This window comes from Equus asinus, chromosome 7 (assembly GCF_041296235.1).
Source record: "Equus asinus isolate D_3611 breed Donkey chromosome 7, EquAss-T2T_v2, whole genome shotgun sequence".
NCBI classification, from domain to species: Eukaryota; Metazoa; Chordata; class Mammalia; order Perissodactyla; family Equidae; genus Equus; species Equus asinus.
In genome coordinates, this window is record NC_091796.1 from 46,019,026 (window position 1) to 46,046,421 (window position 27,396).

The 27,396-nt window shown below is 45.4% G+C and overlaps 1 protein-coding gene and 1 long non-coding RNA gene across 6 annotated transcripts in view; one reads left to right on the forward strand and one right to left on the reverse strand.

Moving 5' to 3' along the window:
• KCTD1 (potassium channel tetramerization domain containing 1) overlaps positions 1-27,396 on the forward strand; it is a 189,982-nt gene that overhangs the window by 72,976 nt on the left and 89,610 nt on the right. Inside the window, exon 1 of one of the 5 annotated variants that reach the window (XM_070513276.1) lies at positions 24,306-24,860. The exons of 1 other annotated variant lie outside the window; for it this stretch is intronic. Coding sequence is in view for 2 of the 4 variants with exons in the window: in XM_044774522.2 (XP_044630457.1) it covers positions 25,201-26,997 (1,797 nt within the window). In the remaining 2 variants the exon portion in view is untranslated. Of the gene's footprint in view, positions 1-24,305; positions 26,998-27,396 lie in introns of those variants that run through there. 3 more of the 5 variants (XM_070513275.1, XM_044774522.2, XM_070513274.1) reach the window with 3 other exon arrangements.
• LOC139045667 (uncharacterized) lies at positions 512-25,108 on the reverse strand. Its single transcript, XR_011504490.1, has 3 exons — positions 25,010-25,108; positions 9,711-10,019; positions 512-2,140 (listed from the first exon to the last, which is right to left on the reverse strand). It is a non-coding gene; the product is annotated as an uncharacterized lncRNA (long non-coding RNA).

Sequence of the window (27,396 nt, forward strand, 5' to 3'; positions counted from 1 at the left end):
GAATGTTGATGCTCTTACATGCCAAAAGCACACAGCAGGGTACCTGAAGGTGCAGGCTAAAGTTTACAGAGCAAGATAGCTTATCAGTGCAATCACTAGAATAACTAAACACAACAACAGAAAGAAAATGGGGGGGCGGTGGGGAGTGGAGTAAATGCACTAAATTGTTCAACTTTCTTATCGAGGAGTTGATAGATACTATCTAATGTTGAGAAATCAAGAAGTAATTTGGAGTTGCTGGAGTAACCACCAAAAGTAGTAAAAGTAGGCACAATTACAAGTGTTTGTCTGCCTCTGAAGTGTGAATGGCCAAGAGTGCAACAGCCAGAGACGGCTTTACTTTTCATTTTATACCTTCCACACTTTGATTTTTCGAAGTGTATTGGACATTTTTATAATGAATAAATAAGAAAATGAATACTTGAACAAATAAATATTCTGAGCTTATAAATAAACAAAAATGAGAGCTTTTATATATTACGTAGAAAAAAAAGCAAGACCCAGAATGCTATAATATATAACCCTGTTGTATTTTTAGAACTATTTTTGTTGGTATATTAAATATAAATCTATAAATGCAAAGAAAAGGCTTTAACAGTGGTTTCCTCTGGAGGAACGGAGTTGGGTTGGTGAGGAAGGATGAAAGGAGATTCATCGTTTCCTCTTGGTGTACTTCTGAATTATTGGAAATGGTTACCAGGAGGCTCTCTAACTCTTGAAAGCTGAAAAACAATTCATAAGAACTAATAAATTAAAGAAATCAAGAGAATGGCAAAAATACATAAAAATCTTAATGTAGGTCTACAGTCATATGTATCCATTCATCCTTTTAGCATGTACTGAATCCCCACCGTGGGCTATGCATTCTACTCATCACAGGTCAAAGGGCAACGAATAATACAATCTCTGCCTTCAAGGAATTCATAGTCAAATGGCTAAACAGATAATAAACATACAATTACAATACAGGGTGATAAAGTGATAGTTTTCGGTACAGAATGCTGGAGAAGGGTCTCAAAGGGACGCCTACTCATGAGGTGGGTGGGACTGTGTTGTAAGACCTCCTGAATGTGATGATGTCCAAATGCAGGACAGCTTTATGAGGGTAGGGTGCTATGGAGCGTATACTTCTCTAGATATTTATATGTGCTTGTATTTGTACGAAATAAAAGCAAGAAGCCATGCTAACAACAAAGTGACACCAAATATTGCCGTGGCTGACACCAGAGCCTCAACCCTTGGCTCTGTTTCAGGAGCTCGAGTAATCAAAAGATAAGTATGCTGAATGAGGCTTTGGGGAGGTCTGAGGAGGAAGGAAGACAACATTCTCAAGTTTGCAAGTGACCCAAACTGCCTGAGAAATTTGGGGAGCACAATGAAGTATGATCAGCACAGCCTAAAAGATGTACAAATATTTGAATAATGGTTCAGCAGTCTTCCCTTTGAGGAGCCGAGAGCACTTGTGCCAGAAAAGACTCTGCTTTTACAGATGGCCAGCCTGAGGCTAGGATAGCCATTTCCCCAAATAGGGAGCAGACCAGGACTTGCAGAAACAAAACAGATCACGCCATTGCTGGCTTGTCTCTTTGTTCTGGTGTCGAGATCAGGCCCCTCCCTCCACCACTGAAGAGACGGAGAGGAAAGCTAAAAATGGCTCTGTTCAGGGGGTCACAGAATTTGGAGTCAGCTTTGTGCCTCGGGCCGTGGTCGCGCGCCCACTGTGTTCCTCTGGAGACGCCACACGTGGTTGCAGGCGGGCGCGGGCGGGGCGCTCAGCATGGCAAGTCTGCACGTGTATCCAAGTTGCCGCGACTCGGCCATGATTTTCTGGCAGGTTAGTTATGCCCTGCAGGATTTTCGGTTGGTTGTTATGGTCTTTAAAGCCACCATGAAAGTCAATGGGCCTGGAATTCAAACTTCTGAAATATCCTGCTCTGTTGCTGAGATTTCACTGTTCCAACCTGTTTCTTTTTGCAACAGGAGTCAGCATTTAAGACAAGATAAACATGATAAGACAATGGCAGAGGAAATTGTGGGTTTATGTCTCCAGGTGGGCTAATTTCCAAATTGCACTAGAGAAAATTGCTCAGGATAATTTCACAGGTTTTCTCCGTGGGTCGCGGTGGCAGGGTTGTTGCACCTGCAAAATTTAATTACACGTTTATTTTTTTTTTCCACAGCAAAGATATCACTATAATTGGGGGTTGCTTGCCTTAGCCAAACTTGTTTCTTGTAGGGCCCAGGAGAAACAGTTTTATCCTGGGAATGAATAAATGATGACGCGAGGCTATCTGACATAATTACTCTGCAGATTTCAGGTTACTTCATTTTATCTACAACGAAATCACTGGGCAAATAACTGCCGTGAAGAGTTTTGATCTTCACTGTGACTGACTCACGTGTGTCTTCCTTGACTGTGAAATGATGACATTCTCCAAAGTGAAATGTAGCACATTAAAATCCTATCTATCTGGTGGGACTGAAGCTAGGGTATTTTCATTGATTTAATATTGATAGTTACTATAAATATCTTACATGGACAAATTCAGTTCATTTCAACAGATATTTATTAATTTATTTATTTATTCATTCATTTTTGAGGAAGGTTAGCCCTGAGCTAACATCTGCTGCCAATCCTCCTCTTTTTTGCTGAGGAAGACTGGCCCTGAGCCAACATCCGTGCCCATCTTCCTCTACTTTATATGTGGGACGCCTACCACAGCATGGCTTGACAAGCACTCCCATGTCTGCACCCGGGATCCAGACCAGTGAACCCCGGGCTGCTGAAGTGGAATGTGCACACTTAACCACTGTGCCACTAGGCCGGCCCCTCAACAGATATTTATGGAGTGCCTTCTGTGCTCACGGCTACATGAGAGGTGCTGTGAGAAATGTGAGAATGCAGAAAGCCTGTCGTCACAGCACTTGCATTCTTGAGAATTATGAATTTTTTAGTGAAAAGACCTCAGTCACAGTGCGTGTTAACTCAGACCCATTTTGCCTGTGAGTCAATCTTCCTTAAATGACTGGAGGCATTTCAGACACTGCGCTTGCCTGAAGGGCAGTGGTGAGGGGTCCCATGACAACATGCACCAAGGGTTAATGTTTAGAACTAATATCTGATATCAACTCATTTATTTGACAGCTTTTATAAAAGTAGATAGGCGAAAGCATGTTTACTTAAGATTCCCTGTTACATTCGCTTTTCAGTTAATTGGGCAACATGGTTAAAAGCCATTTAATTATTTATTAATTATGATTGATAGAAGATAAGTGAACTTTGAGCTCCAAGAAGGAGGAAATCACAGTGGAATGAGAACTCTGAGACAGAATCAATGAGTGGATGATTGGATCTGGGGCAAAAAGTATGGTCAGCATTTGGGTGTGATGGAGGGGCATGATGAAATTCGGGGGGACTTTTGGTTGTCATAATGACCATGGGGTACCGCTGGTATTCAGTGGGCAGGGGCCAGCGATGGGAGATATACTGTGGTGCTAGGAGCACTCTCAAACCACAAAGATTTGTTCTGTGTCATTTACAAACCAATATATACGTGAAGAATCTGCTTATAATATTCTAAGAATCCAACTTGTTTTACATAGAAACACAATATATATATTTTGCACAATTCTAAATATGCTGAATTTTCCCCAAAAAATGCAACTACCATATACATCAAGAAAAAACTGTGCTTTGTTTTGTGCAGAACTTGCCAGGAGTCATTCACTCTTTGGCAAATGCCACCCTCAGTATCACTGCTCTGGAAACATACACATCAGATCGCATTTTTATTGCTCACATCCATGGTGACGCCACAGATAGCCAGCTTCTAACCAGCTCCTTATGTCCTCTAGCATAGTTGTGCCCAGGCATTAACATTTTGTTGTTCATATTATTTGAAAATAAATTACTTTCCCTTCATTTCTCTTTTATATTACAAGTAGGTCAATATAATTACTTTTCTAAATTGTGATAAAATACACATAGCATATTTACCATCTTAACCACTTTTAAGTGTACGGTTCAGTGGTATTAAGTATATTCACATTGTGCAGCCATCACCACCATCCATTCATAGAATGCCTTTCATTTTGCACAGCTGAAACTCTGTTCCCATTAAACAATAACTCCCCGTTCCCTCCTTCCCCCAACCCCTGGCAACCATCATTCTCCTTTCTGTCTTTATGAATTTGGCGACCTCAGTACTACTCACAATATGATGATTTTTGAGTCTATGTGTAGATAGCTTATATTATCTATGAATTTTATTGCAGGACAGTGAGGAGGAGTTACAAGACGTGTTATAAGAAGGAGGCATTGAGTCTGATAGGGTTAGAATTACTGGCTAACATTACATTTGTATGGTCTGTATCTTCGAAAATCAACCTTTAACTTAGTAATATATTTAAGATAAACTCATTTCCTCCAAACCCAAGCCATTTTGAGGAGGGCCTTTGTTTACTTGAGCTTTTCCAGCATTGTTTCCACTTCTACACTAGTTTGACCTGATCTAAGAAACACGACAATCCCCTTGCAATTGAATTTACTGTAGTCAACAAAAGTGGGAGCTCCTCACCTAGATTGTGGTCTACCTTATTAAGTATCTCAGGGTTCACCGCCATGCTGGGCAATTCCTGAAGAAACGATTGTCAGTGGGTTGATTGAAAGACATTTTAAAGAGAAGAAAACGGGAGTGTTTGGCAGCCCCACCCCGAGTGGCTCATGAACATCATTCCACATCCCACTTTGCAGTGCCTGACTCCTGATGCAACCAAGCACCTCGCCTGGTATCGTGACCCCACACACTAATCAGGTCTAACAGGAGCACCATACGGTGACAGTCATCCTGATGTGACATCCATTAGCCCTTCTGATAACTCTGGCCCTAATAAAATACCACCCAAAACCAATAAAAAGAACTTGGTGTGATCTGACCCATGCACTGGTTTGTACCACGGCTGTGACTTCACTTTCCTTGAATTACCTAAGGTAATGTTCTCACACCGAGAGAAATCTCATTTGTCATTCTTTAATGGTGACAGCTAAGAATACAAAACCTTACCATTAGCATGAGGTTCAATTTTTAAAAATGGATACAGAATTAAGTACCATCTGCTATTTTGCATTCAGAGTAAACTCTCTGGGTGAGTTAATTTCTTCTTCCTGACTACTATACCAAACACTTCATGCCTTTGTTTAAAGAGGCAATATGGATCATTATATATATAGGTACATTTTAGCAAAGCTTTTGCTACCCTGTGATTTTTTTTAAAAGGAATATCTGTTTGAAATGGGTTACATTATCACGGCCAGTTAATATGCACAATCACCATACATGATTCCAGAATATCTATATATAATACTAACTTTGTTATCCTTGAAGTAGTCACTCAGATGTGGGCATTTAAAAAAACCTACAACATAAAGTATTCTTTATTATTTTTCCTCTTTTTTGTTAAGGCTATAGCAGTTTTCCCAACGTTTAAAGAACTGAAACTCTGTCGTTCATTTAATTACTCCTTCATTCACTCATTCATTCAACATGTATTGTCTTTACTGGCCTAATATGTTCAAGGGACAACACTGGTTCCTGTTATTGCAACAATGAATGACACTCCATCCCTGCCCTCCAACTAGTGAAAGAATTTTGTTCATATTCAGTGATTACTTGGAAATTTACTGTTGAGCTTTTACATTGTGTAAAAGAAAGCTGAGGAATTTCAGATGCAAGGGATGTTTACCAGTAAAAATATTTTATGATTAATAGCAATAGAAGTGAAGAATTTGGAAATTTCATCTGGTGAAAATACCCTTAGAATCATGGAAGTGCCTGGCGCACACTCAGAGAGTAATGGCGTTATACTCAGAGAGTATCTTCACCGAGTAATGGAGTTATACTCAGAAAGTATCTTCACAGAATAATGGAGTTATACTCAGAGGATAACTGAGACATCCGACAGAGTAATGGAGCTATATATGACTGGGCCACCCCCACAGAGGAAGGAAGCTCAGAGTATACTGGGGCATCCCAGTATATAAAGTATATCTCTATATACTTTATATCTCTATAAAGTAATAATGTCAGTGAGTCATATGTTATAATGTTAGTGAGACTGGAGCATACTAGGATAGAATGGAGTTATACTCAGAGTATGACTGGAGCATCCTCAGACAGAATTGAGCTATGCAATTTCCCCTATGAGAAGCCTTTTTCTGAGTTTCCTCATTTCAGTCAACTGAAGCACGTTTTCCCTGTCCCAGAAGTGTGAATCACTGGAATCATAGAATTCTTTCATATTAGAGAAAGAAGGCAACTTAGCTGTTTTCAGAGGAAGGAACTTAAGCCCAGAAAGGCTAGATGATTTGCCTGATGTCAGAGGTCTCATAATAAATTAGGAGAAGCTCTCAAACTAGAGCCCAGTTCCCTGAGGAGGATGTCTTCACTGAATTCCTTCTAATCAATCATGAATTCTAGAAACCATTCCTTGCAATGTTTCTCAGATTTTTACCCTACCTCATCTCTGGTTCTCTTAAGCCTCTTTCTCCTACAAAGGGTTGTTCCAAAGTATATTTAGCTCACTCTCTTTGGAACTTAGTCACTTTACTACCTAGCATGTGAGGACAGCCTGATTGGTATTGTTGGGTAATGATTTTACCAATATAATGTAGGTCTTTTCTCAATATTGTAGTCAAGGATCTTTGGTTGCAGAGAAGTTAAGTTCTTTTTGCATCCAGATTATCTGTTCTTACTCCTGGGCCCTTGGCTACCCAATAATTTTGTTTTGCACATGACTTTGGTTGGCCTTGGTGCCAAAACTACATGATCTTTCAGTTAACTGACTGCCGCTATCTAATTAATTCTGTTTCTCAGACAATATATTACTCGTCATTATCTGGGAGTGAATCACTTTATAAGCTATGTGTCTCTCTGTCTAAAACTAAGTTCTAATTGGTGATTTCAGATCTGAGCCAGGAGAGGGTTAAGATCAAGTTAGAGGAGGTGTTTCATAACCAGAGGTGAGTTGGGAATTGTCTGTTCTTTGTGAAGAATCTGTGCCCCTACTTCCCCCTCAACAATTAATGTAACAGTCGAGTTGTCATTGCCGTGAGAGTCAAGGCAACGTGCCCCACTCCTCCCTGATTTGAGTCCCGAATGCCTTGCCAGAAGAATCTGACAGGCTGAATGGGAGAGAAGAATGTTGTCGGGGGCGCAGGAGAAAGGCGAGAGAGGTAGGAAGTGTTTCTTTTCTATGACATTTGAGCTGTGAGTTGTCAGGAAGGGAGAGATCTGAGTGGGTTTTTATCAGTTGCAGAGTGAAGCTCTGCTCAAAGCACTCAGCTGATGTCTGAGAGCCTCGGGGGTTCCACAATTTTTAGGTGGTAGCTGTAGGGTAGTGGAGGAAAACAGGATTTGGGATCACCAAGGACTGGGTTCAGTTCTTGACCTCGCATCTTAATACCTGGCTTAAATAATTTGGGGGCAGATTGTTTAAATGCTCTCCATTTTCTTATCTGTCAAGTGGGGAATAATAATAGCACTTCATTCTTTGTTGTGAAGTTTAGATAGGATAATACATATGAAAGTGCTTTGCAAACTCTAACTGACCGTACAAAGGTCAAGTACATACGACTAAACGTGCCTCAGCTCAGTCCTGTGCTGAAATGCTGCTTATGCAATGGAGGTGAGATCAATTAACAGGCTAAATGCCTTTTTAAAATGTTCAACAGTAATTCCTCTCCCTTGTCCCCAATCCAAGCCAATTTTTATGCCAAAACAAAAAGAAAGAAAAAGAATACTGTTTATTTTCACGAAGAAGATATATTTGAAATGTAACTAGATTTTTCAGCAGAACCAACAAGGGTCACGTTAGTGCCAAAGGAGACATCAGGGCTGTTTGTGGGGCTTCGATTCTATAAAGCTCAGTCTCAAAAGTGTATCAGTAGCAGCAAAGTAGTTACAAATTAATAGGGTGCAAAGAGAGTGTTGGCCTTCATTAAGCTCTCAATGGATCCTGTTAATCACTCTATTTTTTGCTGGTATTATTCTACAGTGTAACGGTTTTAGATGCAATAATTACATAAATGACTGCCTTTACATCCTACCTACCTCAGTTTTTTTAAGTTGAAAGAAAAAAATCACTAAAAAATGCATGAGCTCACCTATTTGTATTTGTTAACTTCTCCACTCTTTTCCCCTTGATAATTCCACTTACACTATTTTTGCTGTATTGCAGGTTTCATTTAACATCACCTTATGGAATCTGTTAATCATGCCTTATTAAGTAGAGAGGAAACAGGTAGGGAAGGAATTTTCAAGGGGCCTGAGAAGAAAAGGATCTAAAATGTCCTAACTTAAAATCCTACAAACGTTTAAGAAAGTAAGCCCTTGATTGTCTTAATTTTGATTTCATAAACAATATTTTTCTGAAAATATGTCATTTCATTGTTGGTTTTCTTCTGACGGGGTCACACACAGAGACCACTACCTTTTTTTACATAGATTAGAAGAAATCACAATCACCATCTAAAAAGTGTGTCTTCAATTCCTCTTGCCGGTGGTGGATGTTTTAAAAGGAGTACTAGAGCTGTGTTTCTAGAACATCCACCGCAGTTCCCTCTCATTCCCACACCACCCCTAAGATGGTCGTCCTTTGGAGCTATAATAATTTCTCTGCCCCTATACTCTCAAGAAAGCACATTGGAATTGCAAATAGATTCCAGGGTGGTTGTTATATAATTTGTAACTAAATAATTTTCCAATTTAAACATTTTAGAATTAGTAACACATTTCTTGAAACATTGAGAAATGCCTGGAGATTTCTTATCCTAACATGGAGATTAGCAGAAACCATCCGAATCCCTGTCCTGGGGGATGTACTACAAAACGGAAGCATTCCGTGCCAGCCTGGTGGAGCAGCAGTTAAGTTCGCATCTTCCACTTTGGCTGCCCAGGGTTTGCTGGTTTTTATCCCGGGTGCAGACCTACATGCTGCTTATCAAGCCATGCTGTGGCAGGTGTCCTACATATAGAGTAGAGGAAGATGGGCATGGATGTTAGCTCAGGGTTAATCTTCCTCAAAAAAAAAAAAAAAAAAAAAGAGGCATTGATGTTGTTTGGATACATCTCTTTAAGAAATAATTTTTGGAATACTAGGCAACTAGTACCAAGGGAAACCTGATTAGCATTTGAACTTCACAGGGAGGGACAGAGACGGTTTGCAGGAGACCCTCAGAATCATTTCCCTTCTTCCCTAGCTCCCCAAGAGAATCCTGCAACACAGAAAACCTTCCCTTGTTCTTTTGGCTCAGGAAGCAGCCCTCTGTGGCACCAACCTCAAAGCTGGTGCCTGAACCAGCCTGGGGACACAGGGGCACAGATTCTTGAGTGTAAAGAAACAGATGGTTTCGTCACTACCTCATCCTAGTCCCTTCAAGATCTTGCCTCCAAAACAGAGCCTGGGGATTCTTATCTAAGGTTCTCAAGCCACCAGGGGAAATGCCAGTTGTGTGGGCTGTGACTTTGGGACGAGATCACAGAGCCTGTAGAGTCAAGTTGAACCTCCAAGTGCCGGGCTCGTGGATTTCAGCACACACACGGCTCCAGCAGAATGTTCGTGCAGAAGCTCCCCGAACAAGCTTTCTCCCTAAACTGCAAACTCAGATTTTCTCAAACAGATTCATCAAGTTGGAAACCTCTATATATACCCACCTCACCCTCTGTAGGCAGGAGCAATTTCAGAGCTGTCTTCTCGGTGAATTGTTAACCGGCTTGAAGTCTGGCAGTGCACCCAGAGTGGCAAGCTTTTGTTGGTTTGTTTCAGGCCAGCCAACAGGCATTCGGTGGAACTGGTCTGGTGCCTCTGCAGTGCAGGTGTGGACCTGGTGGGGTAGGCAGTGAAGCCAGAGAAAACACAGAGCCGGAGCCCACGCAGACATGGCTGGCCGTATGGAATCGACTTCCTCCTGCCCTATTCAAGCCACAGATACAGCGTGAGGATCCTTGGACAGACCATTAAACCTTGAAATTGGGATTTCAGGAAGAAAAATGGTTAAAAATGCCAAAATCCTGTGTTGACTTAATTGAAGAGGAAACAATATTTAATTACAGCTATTTGATCACATTTCAAAGTGGCAAGCCATTAGATTCAATTTGTTGCAACCAATGGTTGTTGGGCCCTACTGTGTGCTTGGGTTTGTGTTAGCACTGGGTATAGAGTGAAGAAATAGACAGACTATAGGCCATAGGGTTCAGACTCTATTCAGATAGAAAGCTATCTTGGGTAAGAAAAGTAAAGGATACTTGTGAAAGAAACATATTTTTCCTAAATAAAACTGAAGATGTCATAAATTCAGGGAGAAAATTATTCAGTAATAAAATGCTCTTTGAATGGCAAATTCCCACAATAATAACCAAAACAGAAATGACATGTATACTTAGTACAGATCTAATTTGCCTTTCATCTAATGATTTCAAAGAGTTTAGCAACCACTGCTGAGTTAATCCTTAGTACTAAACCTGACTCTTCCATCTTCTTTAGGAAAAAAAAAAAAATTGGCACTAACACTTTAACATCCCACATCGAAGAAGTTCTGGAAACAAAGCATGCTCACCCCCACACCAGCACCAAGCAGCAAATTAAAGACAGTCTAATTTATTCAAAAAAGTAAGTAGGGACTCAGAAGAATCAAACCAATGCTCACAAAATGAAAGTTAGTGAAAAAAGAAGCGTAAGTTTATTTCTCGCAGGTAGACATGAAGAACTTTTTTTTTTATGATGAGGAAGATCGGCCCTGAGCTAACATCTGTATCAATCTTCCTCTATTTTGTATGTCAGACGCTGCTACAGCATGGCTTGATGAGTGGGTATGCAGGTCTGTGCCCAGGATCCAAACCCAGGAACACCAGGCCACCGAAGTGGAGTGTGCAAACTTAACCACTATGCCACCAGGCCGGCCCCCATGAAGAACTCTTTAACACACCTTTGGGCATTCTTGTTGGGCTTTCTCTATCTCTCAGAGACCTAAGGTCCAGAGTATATTTTGGGAAGGCTTGCTTTATACTCAGAGAGAATTGCTTCCTCCTACTTTAAAAACAGAAAGGAAGATAAAGATCTCATTTCCATAACACAATGTATAAAGACAACCTGGTTCAGCCGATGACTGCCAAGCCCTTTGATGGATCCCCTCAGAACCATATTCATATGAAGGGTAAGGTTATGAATGAAAGAATTTGATTGTTTGCGATAATAAAGTGAAACTCTGCCAGAGATGGAGATGATGTGGAACAGACTTGATCCCTAATTACAAAGTAATCCGATACTTAGCACTCTCACCTGGCAGTCTTCATCTTCAAAGGATCTTACCGATATTAATTAATTCTTCACCTCCTTTCCTCTCACCTACTCCCCAAATAGCTACTCTTTAAACAAAAGTCTGTCTAACTTTTTGACTCACATTATCACATCATTCTAGGATACAGTCACAAGTTTCTCCTCCTTTTGATGTTTTGTGATGTTTCCTTGTGCTTTGTTTTGAATAGATATACATATTCTATGATCCTGCCAAACCCTTCTTAAAAAATACACACACATACAGGCACACTGGAGCTTCTCTGTGGAGATATTATTATAATAAAATAATACAGAAGTATTAGCACAGGACAAAGAGCAGAGATGGCTTCAGGTAAGCCTCTAGCTCATGTGAGCTAGGTCCTAGCAGATAAGTAGGACTGTGTCAGATGTGTAAGAGGGAAATGCATGCACAAAGGCCCAGGACATGGATGGGCCTTGATGGTCCAGATATAAAGCACAATGCAGTGAGCTAGAGACCAGGCGCGGCTGTGGAAAGTTATTTGGAATGAGACTGGAAAAGTGACTTGCTCAAGGCTACACAGCTAGGTAGTGGCACAGCAAGGATTTAAAGCAGGCTGTCTGGCTCTGAGTCCATGCTCCGTCTAACTTATCACCACCCTGCCCTTCCTCATACAAAGAATAAGATGGATATACAGAATAAGATGAAGCTCACAGATTAATGCGTGATACACACAAGTAAATTCATGATTACAATACATGCAACAGACATCGACTGGACATCTTCTGTGTGCCAGTACCCATGCTAGGCAAAGTGAATACAAAAAATTAAGCTCCTCTCTTTTAATGAAGGCCAAGGAGTCTGGTTAAGGAAAGAATAACAATCATAATACACACAACTGCTAAAACTGGGGTCTGTCCAAAACACCAGGAAGCATAAGCATAGGGAGCCAGAGAAGGTCCCTCAGAGGACTTGAGCTGAAACAGGAGGCCCACAGTTCAGTGCAAGGTGCCATGGGTATGTGCAGGGTCATGATTATTGCTAGCATTCATTAAGTGTTACAGGGTGCCAGGCGCTGTTCTGAGCACTTTTCCATATTAACTCGCTAATCATCACAACAATCTCCCCTTCTGCAAACAAAGACACAGACACAGAGAGGTGAAGAATTTTCCCCAAGATCACACAACACGTAAGCGGCAGAGCCAGGATTTGGATCCAAGTTGGTTGGCACCAGAGCCCAAGCACTTAACCACTACACTCTACTCTCGCTGTAGAGAAAGGGAACCCCCAGCCTGCTGAAGTCAGGGAAGGCTTCCAAGAGGGGCAACATGTGAAATCATTCCAAAAAGATCTCTGGGAGTTCAGCCATTGAGCGAGGGGAGGAAGAGGATGTCAGGCCCAGGGAGTACAAGCCAAAGAACGTGGGATGAGAGAGAAGTAATTGCAAGGAAAACAATTACCTTCTGGTAGCTGGAGGGTAGGGTGGGTGTTGGATGGTGGATGCCACTAAAGGAGCAGGCAGGGAGCACATTTTAGTCTGGGTTTGTGGGGTTTCAATTAAGAGAAAGACAAACAGGCCAGGTTAATGGATATAAAGGCATCCCATGGACATCCAAGAACCAGAAACCAATCAGAGCCTGGACATGTGTGGAGCAGCTCCCTCTTCCGTGGGCGGCACCACCGCAGTGTCAGCTTCTTCTCTGTTCCCTGAGTCACAGAGCAGTGGAGGTGGCCTGAGTCAGAGTGATGCCATTGGAACTGCAGAGCAGGAGCGGAGTGGGTCAGATTTGACGTGAACATGAGAGAACAGTGAAGGAGACTACTGGGTTCCTAGCTTGGGTGCATTGCAGAGAGAGGAAATGAGGAAGGAGGAGCAGGTTTGGAGGGTGTGATGAATTGAATTGTGCCACCCCCCCAAATTCATGTGTTGAAACCCTAACTCCCAATGTGGCTGTATTTGGAAATAGGGTCTTTAAGGGGGTGATTAGGTTAAACGAGGCCATGAGGGTGGGGCCTTCATCCAGTAAGACTGGTGTGTCCTTATAAGGAGAGAGAGAGACACCAGAGATCTCGCTCTCTCCCTACACACACACAGGGAAGAAGTCATGTGAGGACACAGGGAAGGCAGCCGTCTACAAGCCTGGAAGAGAGGTCTCACCAGAAACCAACCGTGACAGCACCTTGATCTTGGACTTCTAGCTTCCGGAACTGTGAGAAAATAAATTTCTGTTGTTTAATCCACCCAGTCTGTGGTATTTTGTTATGGCAGCCCAAGCAAACTAATCCAGAGGGAAAGACAATTAATCTACACTTGGATGAAAACACAGTAGATGGATTTAAAGGAAATGGTGAGTTCGAATTGGCAGGGTTTGGTGCTTTGGTGGAAGTGGAGGGTGAGAAGGAGCATGAAGGAGGAAGCAGAGGAAGGCATATTGTCAAGGTTTCAATCTGGGATAGAGGAAGAATTTCAGTGACTTTCTCTGAGTCTGAGACTTGGGAGCTGGACATGGGTAGAGAGTGAAGGTGCAGTTAGGATTTCTTGGATGTAAGCAAGAGGAATTCAAGTGATGGCTGATTAACTGTAGGGATGCAGTGGGACCAGAATGAAAGTGGAATCTCACTGAAACCCAAGGTCAGGATTCTAGGAGGTTCCGGCCTCTGGAGTCTGGACACAGAACAGCGCTGGGGGTCTCTCAGCAGGAGCTCATGCCACAAGCAAGACTGGGCTGCTTCAATGTCTCTGCTCCCTTTCTCCTCCCTACTGGCTGATTTACTCTTACTCTCATCATATTTCCTAGAAACAGAAACTGTTTGGCTCAGGAGTTTCAATCCAGGCTTCTAGCTAGCCTAGGGATTGGTTGTCCAGGGACCCATCCTTGATCCCATCAGTTAGGGCTGGTGGTCATGTGATAGAACACCAGGCTTGACAAATCTGTCCCTTCATCAGTGGCTGTGAGCAAGGCAGCGTCCCTTAGACAGCATCCCTTACACACTTAGACAGGTCTGGGGTATGCCTGGCAGTGTAACTGAAACATCTAGAATGGAGGGTAGGGGTGGAAGGAAGATTATTATTTTGGTTTTAGGCTTGTTAGGTACACTCGTAAATTATGCATATATCTTTTTAGTTTAGTTTTCAAGAAATGAACTTATACTTTACATTAATATTCTTTACTCATTTAATAAAATGCCTTGGAGATCATTTCACTCAGTACCTACAAGTCTAAGTTATTCTTTGTATCTATAGCTAGCATTCTGTTGAATAGATGAGACACAATTTACTTACTCACCATCCACCTCTAGAGTTAGATTGTATCCAATGATTCTTTAGTACAAACAATGCTTCAAGAACATCCTTGTACATTTTTCTTTGTGTGCAGCCTAGATTCCTAGAAATGAATTACTGGGTTGAAAGGGATGAGCATTTTGCCTGCTGGTAGCTACTGCCGAATTGTCCTGTAGAAACACTGTACCAATTTATACTTCCAGCAACAGAGGATGCATGTGCTTATTTCTCCACATCCATACGAACGTTTCTTAAACTATTTTGTCATAAATCCCTTTAGATTCTGCTGAAAGCTATGAGTCCTTGTCCTAGGAAAATACACAGTTGTATGTACAGAATATTTTGCATACAATTTCTGTGGGTTCTCAGACCACTTGAAGATCACCCAGGAACCCCAAGACTTTATAAAAGCTCCCCTGAACAGACATGTATGAATGAGTCTCCCAGTCTAGGGCAGTGGGTCTCAATCTTAGCTGCACATTCGAGTCACCTGGAGAGAGCTTTGAAAAATTCCCATGCCCAGGCCAATTCCATCAGATTCTCTAGGGAAAGGATCTAGACATCGATATTTTTTGCAAGTTTTCCAGGTGATTCCAACATGCACTCAATGGCAAGAATCAGTGCAGTCTAGAAGAGGCCTACAGAGGGATAAAAAGAAGTAATTTGAAGACAGAGAACCCAAGAGTGTACAAGGGGCTCTCAGGGATCTCAGACCAGACTGCAGGCGTTTTTATTTTAATGAGTCAGGGGTGGGGGGTGAGGGGAACCTGGCATTGATAAGTATGTTTTCACTGGAAAACTGTTCGGCATACACAGAAGTAGAGAGAATGAACACACACATGACCTATGTGAAACACCTCTTAAAATGTTGCCATATTTGCTCTGTTTCTTGTCGGGTGGCGAAGGCTAACATTCCTCCCTTAAATTATTCAGTGGCATCGGTACTTTTTAAAAGCTCCCTCTGGTGATTCTAAGGTGTACCCAACCTTGAGAATCACTGTTGAAGCTTCCCAAAGAGAAGAAACTCCAAGCAGTGAGGGTAGAAGGAAGAAAAGCCAAATGCAACCCTGAAAACTTGCAACTTAGAACCAAAGGGCAGTATGAGCTCCAGTAGATGGCACTGATGAAAGGGGCTGGCCGCAGGCATCAAAAGCTGTGACAGTTTGCTTCTAGCTGCAAGGGTGGGAGAAGGCTTCATGGAGAAGTGAGATTTGAAGCTGGGCCTTAAACAAGACAATTTAGATCAGCAGAGGGGAGGGAAGGAGGAATTTCCCAGTTGGAAAGGAAGCTCGTGTTTGGGCTGGTTCGGGCTTCCTAACAGCTCCTCCCATCATAGGCTCAGCCATGGGAATCATACGAGAGTCCTTCCCTGGGCCCTGCTTAAGTGACTCAGCCAGGCTTACCAGGCTCCACCACCTCAACTCCTAGCCCCAGCTTTCCTCCTTCCCTGTGCCAATTCTTCCCTTTGGATATGTTTATCTACCTTCTCCCAGGCCAGTGGTTCTCAAAGTGGGGCCCAGGAAGCAGCAGCATCAGCATCACCTGGGAGCTTGCATATTCTTGGGCCCAACCTGGGACCTGGCGCATCAGACTCACTGGGGATGGGCCCAGCACTGGGTTTTGACAAGCCCTCCACGGGATTCGGATGCGCGCTCAAATTTGAGGATCAATGTCCTGGGGACTCCCAGCCATGGCTCCTCCCTTTCCAGTGCTATGCTTTCTGGAGTCCTCCCCCACAGAGGGCTGGACTCTTGTTAGGGAGACGCAATGAAGAATTTTGGGAAATTAAACTGGGTAAGATTAGGGGGAGTTTGGATTTGAAACTAAAATAAGAAAGGAGCCACAATGACTTTTAGACCAGGCGAGAAAAAGTATAAAATGGCGTTGGAGACCACGTGACAACATTTTAACAATGCAGCTGGACCCCAATCCTCCCTGAAATGGTAGGCAGAATTGGTGGTGTGTGTGCATCTTCTGAGGCAGAGGTTTCATAACTCTCATACAATTTTCAAATGGATTCATGGCCCCCAAATTATTTAGTAATCATTGCTAGAGAGGAGATTTTATTTTATTGCTTGCTAGATTATATTAGATTTTGAGAACGTGTTCCTCAAAGTATGGTCAGATTAGTATTAGAATTGTCTGAGCTGTGCGTTAAAAATGTACATTCTTGGGCTATGTCCTGGACCTACGAAATCAGAATCTCTGGAGTTGGCACCAAAGACTCTGCATTTTAAAAGAAGTTCCCTAGGTGATTCTGGTTGATTCTGAGGTACTCAAAGGTTCACGAACTGCCTCAGGCTTTAAATCTAAAAGCCAGCAAGTCTAGGAAAGCTAAATTAATAGTGAGTTTAGAAAGCACGTGAGCCACTAAAGCATGGTACTAAGGCACAAAAGGCCTCACAATGCCACAGAACTAGGAGCAACAGCCAGAGCACACATTTTCCTGGGCATCTCAGTGATCATCCACTTAAAGCTGTATTCCACGTGTGTTACCATCTGCATGGCAAAAAAGACCTGGACAGTGAGGGTCGTCCTCAAACTCTGACAGCTAACTCCACTTCCCAGAGTTGGATAAAGAATAAAGTAATGCGTTTTTCTGTGGCAGATGGCAATAAGAGAACTACGAGAAAGCGAGAAGGGAAACTATTGACCACATGGACCCACTGAAGGTTCACCGCTCCTGGAGTCAGGCCAGGCATGTTCCTGGAGAGAATATTCTGCCCTTCCTGCCTCTTAGCATGTGCTTGGCAGAGTTTGCCAAAAACCCACTGATTACATATTTTGAAATATGTAGTACTTAAAAAGTAAGCCACGTAAGATCAAATTCATGGAAATACACTCAAATGTAAAGAGTGTTTTTTTCTGGGCAGTGGAAATAAAATGGAATGAACTGGCCCCGCAGATTCTTAAGAAAGTGTGTGTGCTCTAGAGTCTGACCCTCATTAGCTGCGTGATGTTGGGCCAGTTATTTAAGCTCTCTGGATTTCTACTCATCCAGAACAGTCCTCACATATATTCATGAGAATGATTTGACAGTGTTAATATAAAAGGCCAGATCCACAGCAAGCACTCACTCAATGTTAACAAGAAATGTGGCATTGGGGCTGGCCCCGTGGCGCAGCTGTTAAGTGCGCACGTTCTGCTTTGGTGGCCTGGGGTTCGCAGGTTCGTATCCTGGGTGCGGACATGGCACAGTTTGGCACGCCATGCTGTGGCAAGTGTCCCAGATATAAAGTAGAGGAAGATGGACACGGATGTTAGATCAGGGCCAGCCTTCCTCAGTGAAAAGAGGAGGATTGGCAGCAGATGTTAGCTCAGGACTAATCTTCCTCAAAAAGAAAGAAAGAAAGAAATGTGGCACATAGAAATTTTTCCAGATTTCTGTACTGTTTGAATCTTCTCCAATGAAGACTTACTGCTTTTATAATCAGAAAATAATGATAAACCGTAGTTTTGCTTTGTTTTTTGTTTGTTTGTTTTTAATTTAAGAGAATGAGCCATAAAGAGAGAAAAGATAGTAAAACAGATGCAGCCCCCATCAGGGGAGTCTGTTTTTATTTGGAGTAATGACAGCATGTGACTCCTGGGGTATCCTAATCAAAGCACAGACTGTAGGAAGAGTAAACATGAGGAATTATGAGTTCTATCCTGGTATCAACTGTGTCCTGGCTCTGTAAACTTAGATCTCCAAATAGAGGGGGTAGGTCACAGTGTTTCCTGCCCCCCCACCCCCACCCCAAGGCAGTCCTCTTCCATCAGGTGCAAAGCCTGGATCTCCAGCATCAAATTAAAGAAATAGAACAAACCCATCCCAGGGCTTCTTTAAATATTCAGATAAACCCATGTGCCCCTATCAGTTAAATTAAGCTTTCCTAAGAAAAAGTAAGTCAATTAGTTCAAAATGTGGGTTAATGCTTCTGGGTATTTAAAAGAGAAATTTTTTTTTCTTTTTTAGTTCATTTAGAAACATAGCCACAGGGCAGGTACATACTCACTCCTCAGCACATCCTGTGAATTGCCACGATATATCTAGATACTAATTTCTGATACCTAGATCTTCAAAATCTGGTCCTTAAACTTTCTCAAAGTCATGAAGATATTGAAATATGAGCTTTAAAATTTATCTTGCTTTGCCCTTTTAGCTCATATGCTTTATCTTCACCATCACTATCAATATTCATCAAAGGATGCTTGACATTACTATAGAACATTGAGAAGATATGGTTCTACCCTAATTGAACTTCCTTCCTTCGTTCAACAAATACTCTCTAAACTTCTGGAAACAAAGGTAGGTCCCTAAGACATTATGAAACGTAGTTCTAGAGCTAACTGTGTGACGTGTACAGCAAACCATTTGCCAAGTGGTCTAGAGGCAATAAACCAAACTTTACCAAAATACAAATAAGATTAGATACTTCTTAAGAAGATGAATTTCCAGAAGCAATTTCTGGATCACAGAATATGAACATTTTCATGGCTTTTGAGAGGTTGCCCAATTGCTTTCTTAAAAGGCTACCTTAACTGATACTGAAAAGAAACACAAGAATAACATTTTCATACCAACATTTGGGTATAAAGTGGTTTTTTACATGTTTTGTTTGTTTTGCTTTGCTTTTACTAATTTAATAGGCTACCTTTTTGAAATGCAGCAGTTTCAGGAATATTTTGTGTTCTGAGACAACTGTAAATAGTTCCTCCATTATTTAAAATACATGTGTTTGTTTTGTTACATGATATTAACACATACCTTTATCTCTTTTTCCACCTTAGTTAGTATTGCAATAGCATTGATTTAAATGTTATTTAATAATAGGACTGACATCTACCTCAATCCTACATACAGTTTAAATATAAATGACTAGAAGATAAAGAAATATCATTATTAATCTTATGTTTGATTTAACTTTGACAGCCTTTGCATTTGACTTCTTTATTAACCAAGTGAAGTTTCAGTATGAGAATTATATAAGAAAGACAGATAGCACACTTTTAGGCTCCACAAAAACACAATTTACTTATGGAAAACTCCATTCCCCTCATATGTTACCTGTTTTTAAAAACAGCCTAGGAGACTGGTAAGTGATTCCTAGGTGGAAAGATCAAGAATTACAGTCACCAGGTGGCAAACAGAAACTAAAAATTCTACCCCTGTCAATCACTGGGTTAAGTTCATTCCGACCTGTTTTTTGACAAAGCATCAAAGATAAAAATAGGTAACACCCTCCTTGCCCCCAGGAGCTTTATGTAGAACAGCCCAAGATTTCAATGGAAAACACCACATTCTAGTCTGGTTGGGTTTGTGGGCATTCCTTTTGCCCTCTAAGTTCCTCACTGTCATTTCTTCTAAGACATAAATGGGTTCCTATTTCCAATAGCCCAGGAAAGCAGTACCTGTGCTTTAGGTGGCCAAATGACAAAGGTGACACTGTTTGTTAGGCCATTTCTGCTGTGCTCAGAGTCAAAGGCCTCGGCTTAGTACTATTCTGGCTTTGCAAGATTCCCAAATCAAATGACACACAGAAGTATTTTAATGGCAGGGAATTGTTCCCTTGAACATTTTCTTTTTCATTCTTTGGTTCCTAGAAGCTGAATGTGGTCAAGTGGCTCAAGCGTGAGCTATAGAGACAAACTTTCTTGCCCTACTGAGGTCTGGGAGACCTTGGGCAAGTGGCTTAACCTTTGGGAGCTTCTCTGGCCTTGGTTTTCTTGTTTATAAACAAGCCTGGAAAGTATTATAGCCTTAAAAAAAATAATAAGCTGATAGGTGAAAGTTTCCTAATGTTCTAGGCACTGTGTTACATACTTTACTCATATTAATCTATTTAATTCTTGCCACAATCCTATGAGGTAGGGGCTATTATTATTATCATCCAGATAATAAAATAATGAGAGAACGGCAACATAAGAACGGGCAGCTGGTAAGGCCAAATTAGGATTCAAACCTAGGCAGTCTGGTTTCAAAGATGAAGCTTTTAACCACTCTGCTACACAACCTTTTGTTGAGGTTAGCTCTCTTCCCACACATAAATATTTGTATATTTACTGAGTGTCTACTGCGTACCAGCCATTCTGCTAAAATATGCTAAGGAACTGTATTGGGAATGAACCAGAAATGCAGTAATAAATAAGACTTAGTTTCTGCTCTTGTGGAGTTTTCTTTTCTTTTACTTTGTAGAGTTAGATTACATGGGTTCTATTTTCATCTGAGTTCAAAAAAACATTACTCAAGATGATCTCCAACTAAATTCCACAGAATTTAGTGGTGAAACTGTGAAACAAAGATATGTCAAAATAGCTTCAATTTGAATTCATATTTAACCTCCAAAATACTTTATAAATCTTTTAGTCCTCAAGTCAAGCATAACTTAAAAGTGATAAACTAAAAAGTGACTTAAAAGCCCACAAAATTCCTTGAATTTATCAATTTAAATCCTCCCCAACCCACCTCTCTTAATTCATAGCTCCCTCCATGCCCTGGTCCCTCTACTTCTGCAATAGCTTCCTATAGAATGTTCCACTAGAGAGGGAGTTAGCGGTGGGGAAATACACAGTAAACCAAAGCAGTCATTACATTCATTTTAACTTGCAAACAATAATGTTGCCTTGTAGTTACTTTTTGTCCTGATTTTTAATATAGAAATTCAGATCCATGATATTTTAGATTTTTCACACACAAAAAACCCCACATTTCTTGCTAAATATAGGATTTAGCTCAACACAGATCCTGTTCATTCAATCATCAAGAGTGCTCACCATGTCCCAGGCACCAGCCTAACCTACAAAGGTATATTGGTTTAATAGAGAAAATAGGCAGATAAAAAGCAACTACATCAGTTGTATAACAGATGATGCTCAGAAGACTGGAACCAAAGAGGAGGAAGAAGAGCTGAGTATGTCTTTTTATGGCATAACCTTTCATAAAGTGTGAACCTGAAATGGGAGGAGGTGGGTTATAAAACAAGGGGGAAACATTTGGAGTTTTTCCTTCCAAAATAACCAGGACACTACTTTCAAGTAATCTAAGAAACAGAGAAGCACGAATATATAGGTGGTACTTTATAATGATGATGACAGAGACCAAAAAATGTGAAGCATCTCGTTGAAATTGTAAACATCTTAGGGTAGTTTATAGTAAAGAGTTCTGACAATTAAATAATTGCAATATATGTTCCATATAGTAGTGGAATCGTTTTTACATAAAGAAACTATGAATTCTGCACAAGAAATAAAGCATCCTTTCAGAGGAGTGACAGGCAGCAGTCGGTTTTAAGTGGTGGGCTCCATGGGCTTCACGATGGGGCAAAATCCAGGTGGAGGAATCTGGGGCTAGGCTGACAACCAGAAGACAACCAATACTGCCTCTCTACCAAAATAAGAAGAAAGCTTTTTTGATGCTTTCAATTTGGAATTGAGTGGATGGAACCACAGCATGTTTTTAAGAGATCATTTATTAAGCTTGGAGTTGAACTCCTCTATGAACTTAACTGTAATTTTGTGTTATTGAGTTTTAATAATTAAGCAAGTTTTTCTTTTGGTCAGGAGAGGGAAAAAGGGTTTATAACTTCTTGGTTTTCCTGGGTGTTCTTCCCGGTAAATACTGTATATTTGATGAAGTATCATGGGCAAAGAATTTTGGTAGCGTTTCAAGAGCTGGTGCCACGAAGCGGATTCACAGTCGCCCGATAATCAGGCCAAGGCATACTTTCCAAGGTGCGTTTTTCGTATCTAATGTTAGCGGAGGTCCCTCCCGTTGTTTGCAAACTGTCCAGGCAGCGTCTGAAGCTGCTGTTTTTCCAAGTCCGTTAAAAAGTTATTCGCGCTTGGGGTTTTCTGGTTCTGCCATTCCCCACCCCCGCCCCCCAGCTTCTGCCAGTAGAGACCTGCCCTGGGGGGTATTTTGTCCCGGGAGAACAGAACTGTTTTCTGGAAATAAGTTGACGTCAACTGGGAGCTGTTTTGGGTTGCTTTGTTTCCCGGAGCGTCCAACCCAGCACACCGCCTCCGGCAAATTACGAGCAATTCAAAGCAGCTCGCCCAGCAGGGAGGGGAGCTGGGGGAGGGGGACCCCGCCGCCCGCAAAAGCGGGGAGACCTAGGGAGCGGCGCCGCTCCTGGGCTGGAGCGCGGCTCCTAATCCCCAGGCCCAGGCGGGAGCGTAGCCCCGGGCCAGCGCGGGCCCTGAGTTCACTGCGTTCGCGGTGAGGGCCGCCGGAGAGCAGCCCCCGGTAGGTAACTTGCCGGGCGCCCAACGGAGTTCTCAGCACCGCTGAAATGCCCCACCGGACCGTTCCGGCGGCTGGAAAACCTGGGAGCACCCCGGGACAAAGGGCCAGCCCTCCGGAAGTAGCCATGTGCGACTGGTGTGTGCCAGCTCGTGTGCGCGGGTCCGCGTGTGCAACTAACTTAGCTGCCTACTGCCCTGGGCTCCGGGAAACAAACACGCGTTTCTACATATTTCCGAGGGGCAGTGCATTTGAACAAAGACGGCCGCACCTCGGGGACGACTCCCGAGGAGCGCAACCCCCGGGTTCCTCGCCTCCCGCGGCAGACGCTTCTCCGCGGAGAGCAGGGCAGATGAGCGCGCGGCGTGTGTGTGTGTGTGTGTTTCCCCGAGGAGAGGGAGGGGGCCCGCGAGGCAGGAACTTGCTCTAACTTGTCCACACCTGGCGCCGTTTCCCCAACGCTCCGCGGCGTCCATGGCCAAGGAGACACGCAGAGGGCGAGGACTGATCGCCGGAGAAGACACCGTCAACTCCTACTTAGACGCCCACGCGGCTCAGAGACCCAGTCTTCCTTCCCTCCTTTTTCTTTCTTTTTTTTTAAATTACAAATTGACTGATGGGTTTCTATTGATGCGTTAAATTATAAACTACCCTGAACGTAAGACGGAGGACAGGGGAGGGAAAACGGGCAAGTGACAAGACTCTCACAGCCGAACTGCAGAATTCGAGGCGAATCTGAGCACCCACTCGAAGAGCTGGCGAGGCTACCTCACCGAAGGGCCGCCCCAACCTGGGGAGGCGCTTCTAGGACCTGACTCCTTGGGTTCCCCTCGCCCCCGGGACTCTGAGCTGGCCGGCGCGCCAGGGGACACTCGGGCTGCCCGAGGAGGATAAAGTTAGGATGCAGTGAGAGCTCCGGAGATGGCCGAGGCTGTGCCTCCCAGGAAAACAGCCGAAGTCTCCGGCGGCTCTGGGGGCGCTGCCCGTGGGCACCGAGAACTGGAGGCGGCGACGCGAGGACGCGCCCGGAGGCTGGGCGCGCTGGGGGCGGGCGTTTGGCTGGAAGTGGGACAGTGTCTCCTATGGGAAAGCGGGACCCGGCGAGCTCTTAGGCCGCCTTTCCAGTTTCGGAGGTGCCCGCCCCCGCGTGCCGGAGGCAGCGCAGCCCCGAGGGCGAACGAATGGCGGATGGTAAACTTGGAACGAGAGCGCGCTCGGGATCCGAATTGCCAGAATTGTGGCGGAGGCGGCGACGGCCGAGACCCAAGTTCACTTTTTCCGCCCGCCCGCCCGACGGGCTTTAGGGACAAAACAGGCATTGCTCTACCTCCAACCAGGTGGAGCGCCTCGCCAGAGGGAGTTGTGTCAGTTTGCTCCGAGACAGGGAGGGCGGTGGCCCGGGCGGATGGGGAGGGGTCCCTGGGGTCCCTAGCGTCTCTCCCCGCGTCTCCCCTCCCACACGCCCCTCCCAGTCTTTCTTTCTCGCTCCCTCCCCAGGCTGGCTGAACCGGCGCGGACTTGTCCTAGACCTACGGGGAGCGCCCCAGGTCTTTAATGACAGCTTAAAAGTGCCTGTTGGAAAAGTCGAAAGGGATGAGGCTGACGTGGGGCGTGTTTCGCTCCTTTGCAAGAGTCGGAAAGGGAGCTGGGAGCCGTGCGGCTGGCCCCAGGCTTCTGCGCCTCGCCGCCAGCAAGTAGGTGGGGGAGCCGCCGCCAGCCCCATCCCGCTCCCAAGCCTCGCCCGCTGCGCCCTGGCCGCGGGCGCAGAGAGGGTGCGGGGCCTCGCCGTGCCTCCTCCACCCTGCTCATTAACCTGCCTGCTCCGCTCCGCTCCGGGCGGCCCCAGACACGGGCTTCTCGAAGCAGCACCCGCGGCCCGCCCGGCGCAGCCGCCTCCTCGAACCCCCAGCTCCGGGGGGCAATGAGGGGGCGGTGGAAGGGGCACTGCTCCTCGGGCATTACTTAGAGAAGCGAGACCGCCCCGCCCTCCCGCCGGCCCTCCCTCTTCTCCCGCCCGGGCCCGCGCGCCACTCCGCCAGAGGGTAAGTTGGGAGTGTTTCACCCCCACCGACAGCTCTCCCTCCCCTTCCTTTTTTTTCCCCTTCAAAGTTTTCTTAGGAGCGGGGAGAGGGGTAGGAGAGGAAGAGCGTCCAGCCAGCCTCCGTCCTCACCCTCTCCCTGTCTAACTTACCCCCGCCTCCCCTCCATCCCCTGCGCACCGCGGCCCCTCCGGAGCAGCGCTCCTGACAATTGGAGCGCGGCTCCTTTAAGAGCCCGGCTTTGCCTCCCGGTAGCTGAAGGTCATTAAACACAAAAGCTCTCAGCGCTGCGGTCCAATATAGCGCATGCGCCCTGCCCGAGGACTGGCAGAGAGACGGCAATATGGCGAGAATGCCTGGCAGCGGGGACTGTAACACCAGCGCGGGCGGCAGCGCCAGCGCCGCCGCCGCCGCCGCCGCCGAGAACAATGGGGAGCGGGGCGAGGGCGAGCGCGGTGCGGGGGGCCGCGGCCGCCGCCACGGTCGCCCGCACTACTGCAGCGCGGGCGAGGAGGAGGAGGAAGAGGAGGAGGAGGACGAGATCCAGGAGGTGCAGATAACGGGGGACGAGGAGGAGGACGGAGGTGGGGGGCTGGAGGAGGACGAGGAGGAGGAAGAGATGGGGCTGGACTGGGACGAGCCCCTGGAGCCCGAGGACTCGGCCGGGGAGGAGCTAGAGCCCGAGCCGGTCCATATGATCAATATGGACCAGAGCGCCGCGCTGGAGCCCGAGGCACCGCCGCGACTGCTGGCGCCCCGGGCCCGCGGCGGGCCGCCCGGGGACGGCGCCGAGCTGGACCCCGACGTGCTGCAGCGCCCCGAGCGGGCCCGGCTGAGCGAGAACACCCGGCTGGCCACCCGCTACGCCGTGCGCATCTTCCGGGAGTACCTGAGCGAGAAGGCGCAGAGCCCGGACTTCGAGACCATGGACAAGGGGGCGCTGTGCCGCGTGCTGCGCTCCTTCTACGCCGAGGCCCGCTCCAAGAGCGGCCAGCTCTACAGCAAGTCGTCGCTCATCAGCATCCGCAGCTCCCTCAACCGCTACCTCAATGAGCCCCCGTACTGCCGCACGCTCGACCTCACCAAGGACCCCGAGCTTCGCAGCGCCAACCTGACGCTGGCCGCGGTCATCCGCAAGCTCGAGGAGCAGGGCGCCGGGCCCGTGGTGCAGAAGCAAGCCATCACGCGCGCCGACCTGCGCAAGCTCTACACCTCCAGCGTCTTCAGCACCAACACGCCCTTCGGGCTGCTCAACAAGGTCTGGTTCGAGACGTGCATGTACTTCTGCACGCGCGGCCGCGAGAACCAGCGCGAGCTGGAGGAGGACTCTTTCGGGCTGGCCATGGACGAGGACGGCCGCAAGTTCGTCTACTTTAAATCCCTCGGGCCCTACCACAAGTCGCGCTCGTCGTCGTGGAGCAAGAAGCGCGCCGAGAGCAGCGACGAGGAGAACTTGCCCCGCATGTACGAGACCGGCACCGAGTTCTGCCCCTACGCCAGCTTCGTCAAGTACCTGTCGAAGCGCAACCCCCTCTGCAAGGCGTTCTTCCAGCGGCCCCGGGACCACTGCAGCGAGGGCGATGTGACCTGGTACGAGAACAAAGCCATCGGCAAGAACTTGCTGGGCACCAGGATGCAGATGCTCTCTAAGGCGGCCAAGCTCTCCAAGACCTACACCAACCATTGCATCGGCGCCGTCTCCATCGCCACGCTCAACAGCATCGCGGGCATCGGCACCAAACTGGGCTCGCCCACCCCGCAGGGCTGCTACGCTGAGGCTCTGAACGGGGCGGCTCGCCACCACTCCCACCACCCCCCCACCCCTCCCTCCCACCACCACCGCCCCCAGCCGCCCTCGCTGGGGAACAGCTATATCCTCCCCAAAGACAGCCAGCTCGGGCCCGACGTGAAATCCGAGGCTGCGCCCAAGCGCGCCCTGTACGAGTCCGTGTTCGGGTCCGGGGACATCTGCGGCCCCTCTTCCCCCAAAAGACTTTGTATCCGCCCCTCGGAGCCTGTGGATGCGGTGGTGGTGGTTTCCGTGAAACACGACCCCCTGCCTCTTCTTCCAGAAGCCAATGGGCACAGAAGCACCAATTCTCCCACAGTAGTTTCACCTGCTATTGTTTCCCCCGCCCAGGTAACCAAAGCAAACTCTATGCATGAAATGTTTCTCTGGTACCACTTCGAGCCTAACTTGTGCTGATGCAGGTCTGGGTTGGGGGCGAAGTTTTTAAAAGTAGCAACTACACCGAATCGGATTTGGTTTCACTCTTAGAAGCTTAACTCTGGGTGCTTTTCAGGAAAGTTTACACCTAACCTTAAAAGATGTGAGAGGGCAAGCTATCGAACAGTCACTGCTGCGCAGTAACGCTGCGAACTTGAAAGTTCGCAGAACAAAAGGGTTGGCTCAACCCTCAGCCTCTCCGTCGAACGCCTGAGTTTTATAAGGCAAAGAGTACAGGTATACTGTACGTGTAAATGAAACAGTTACTTAAGATAGTTTTGGATAAAGTAGGCATTAAAATACTTTATTACA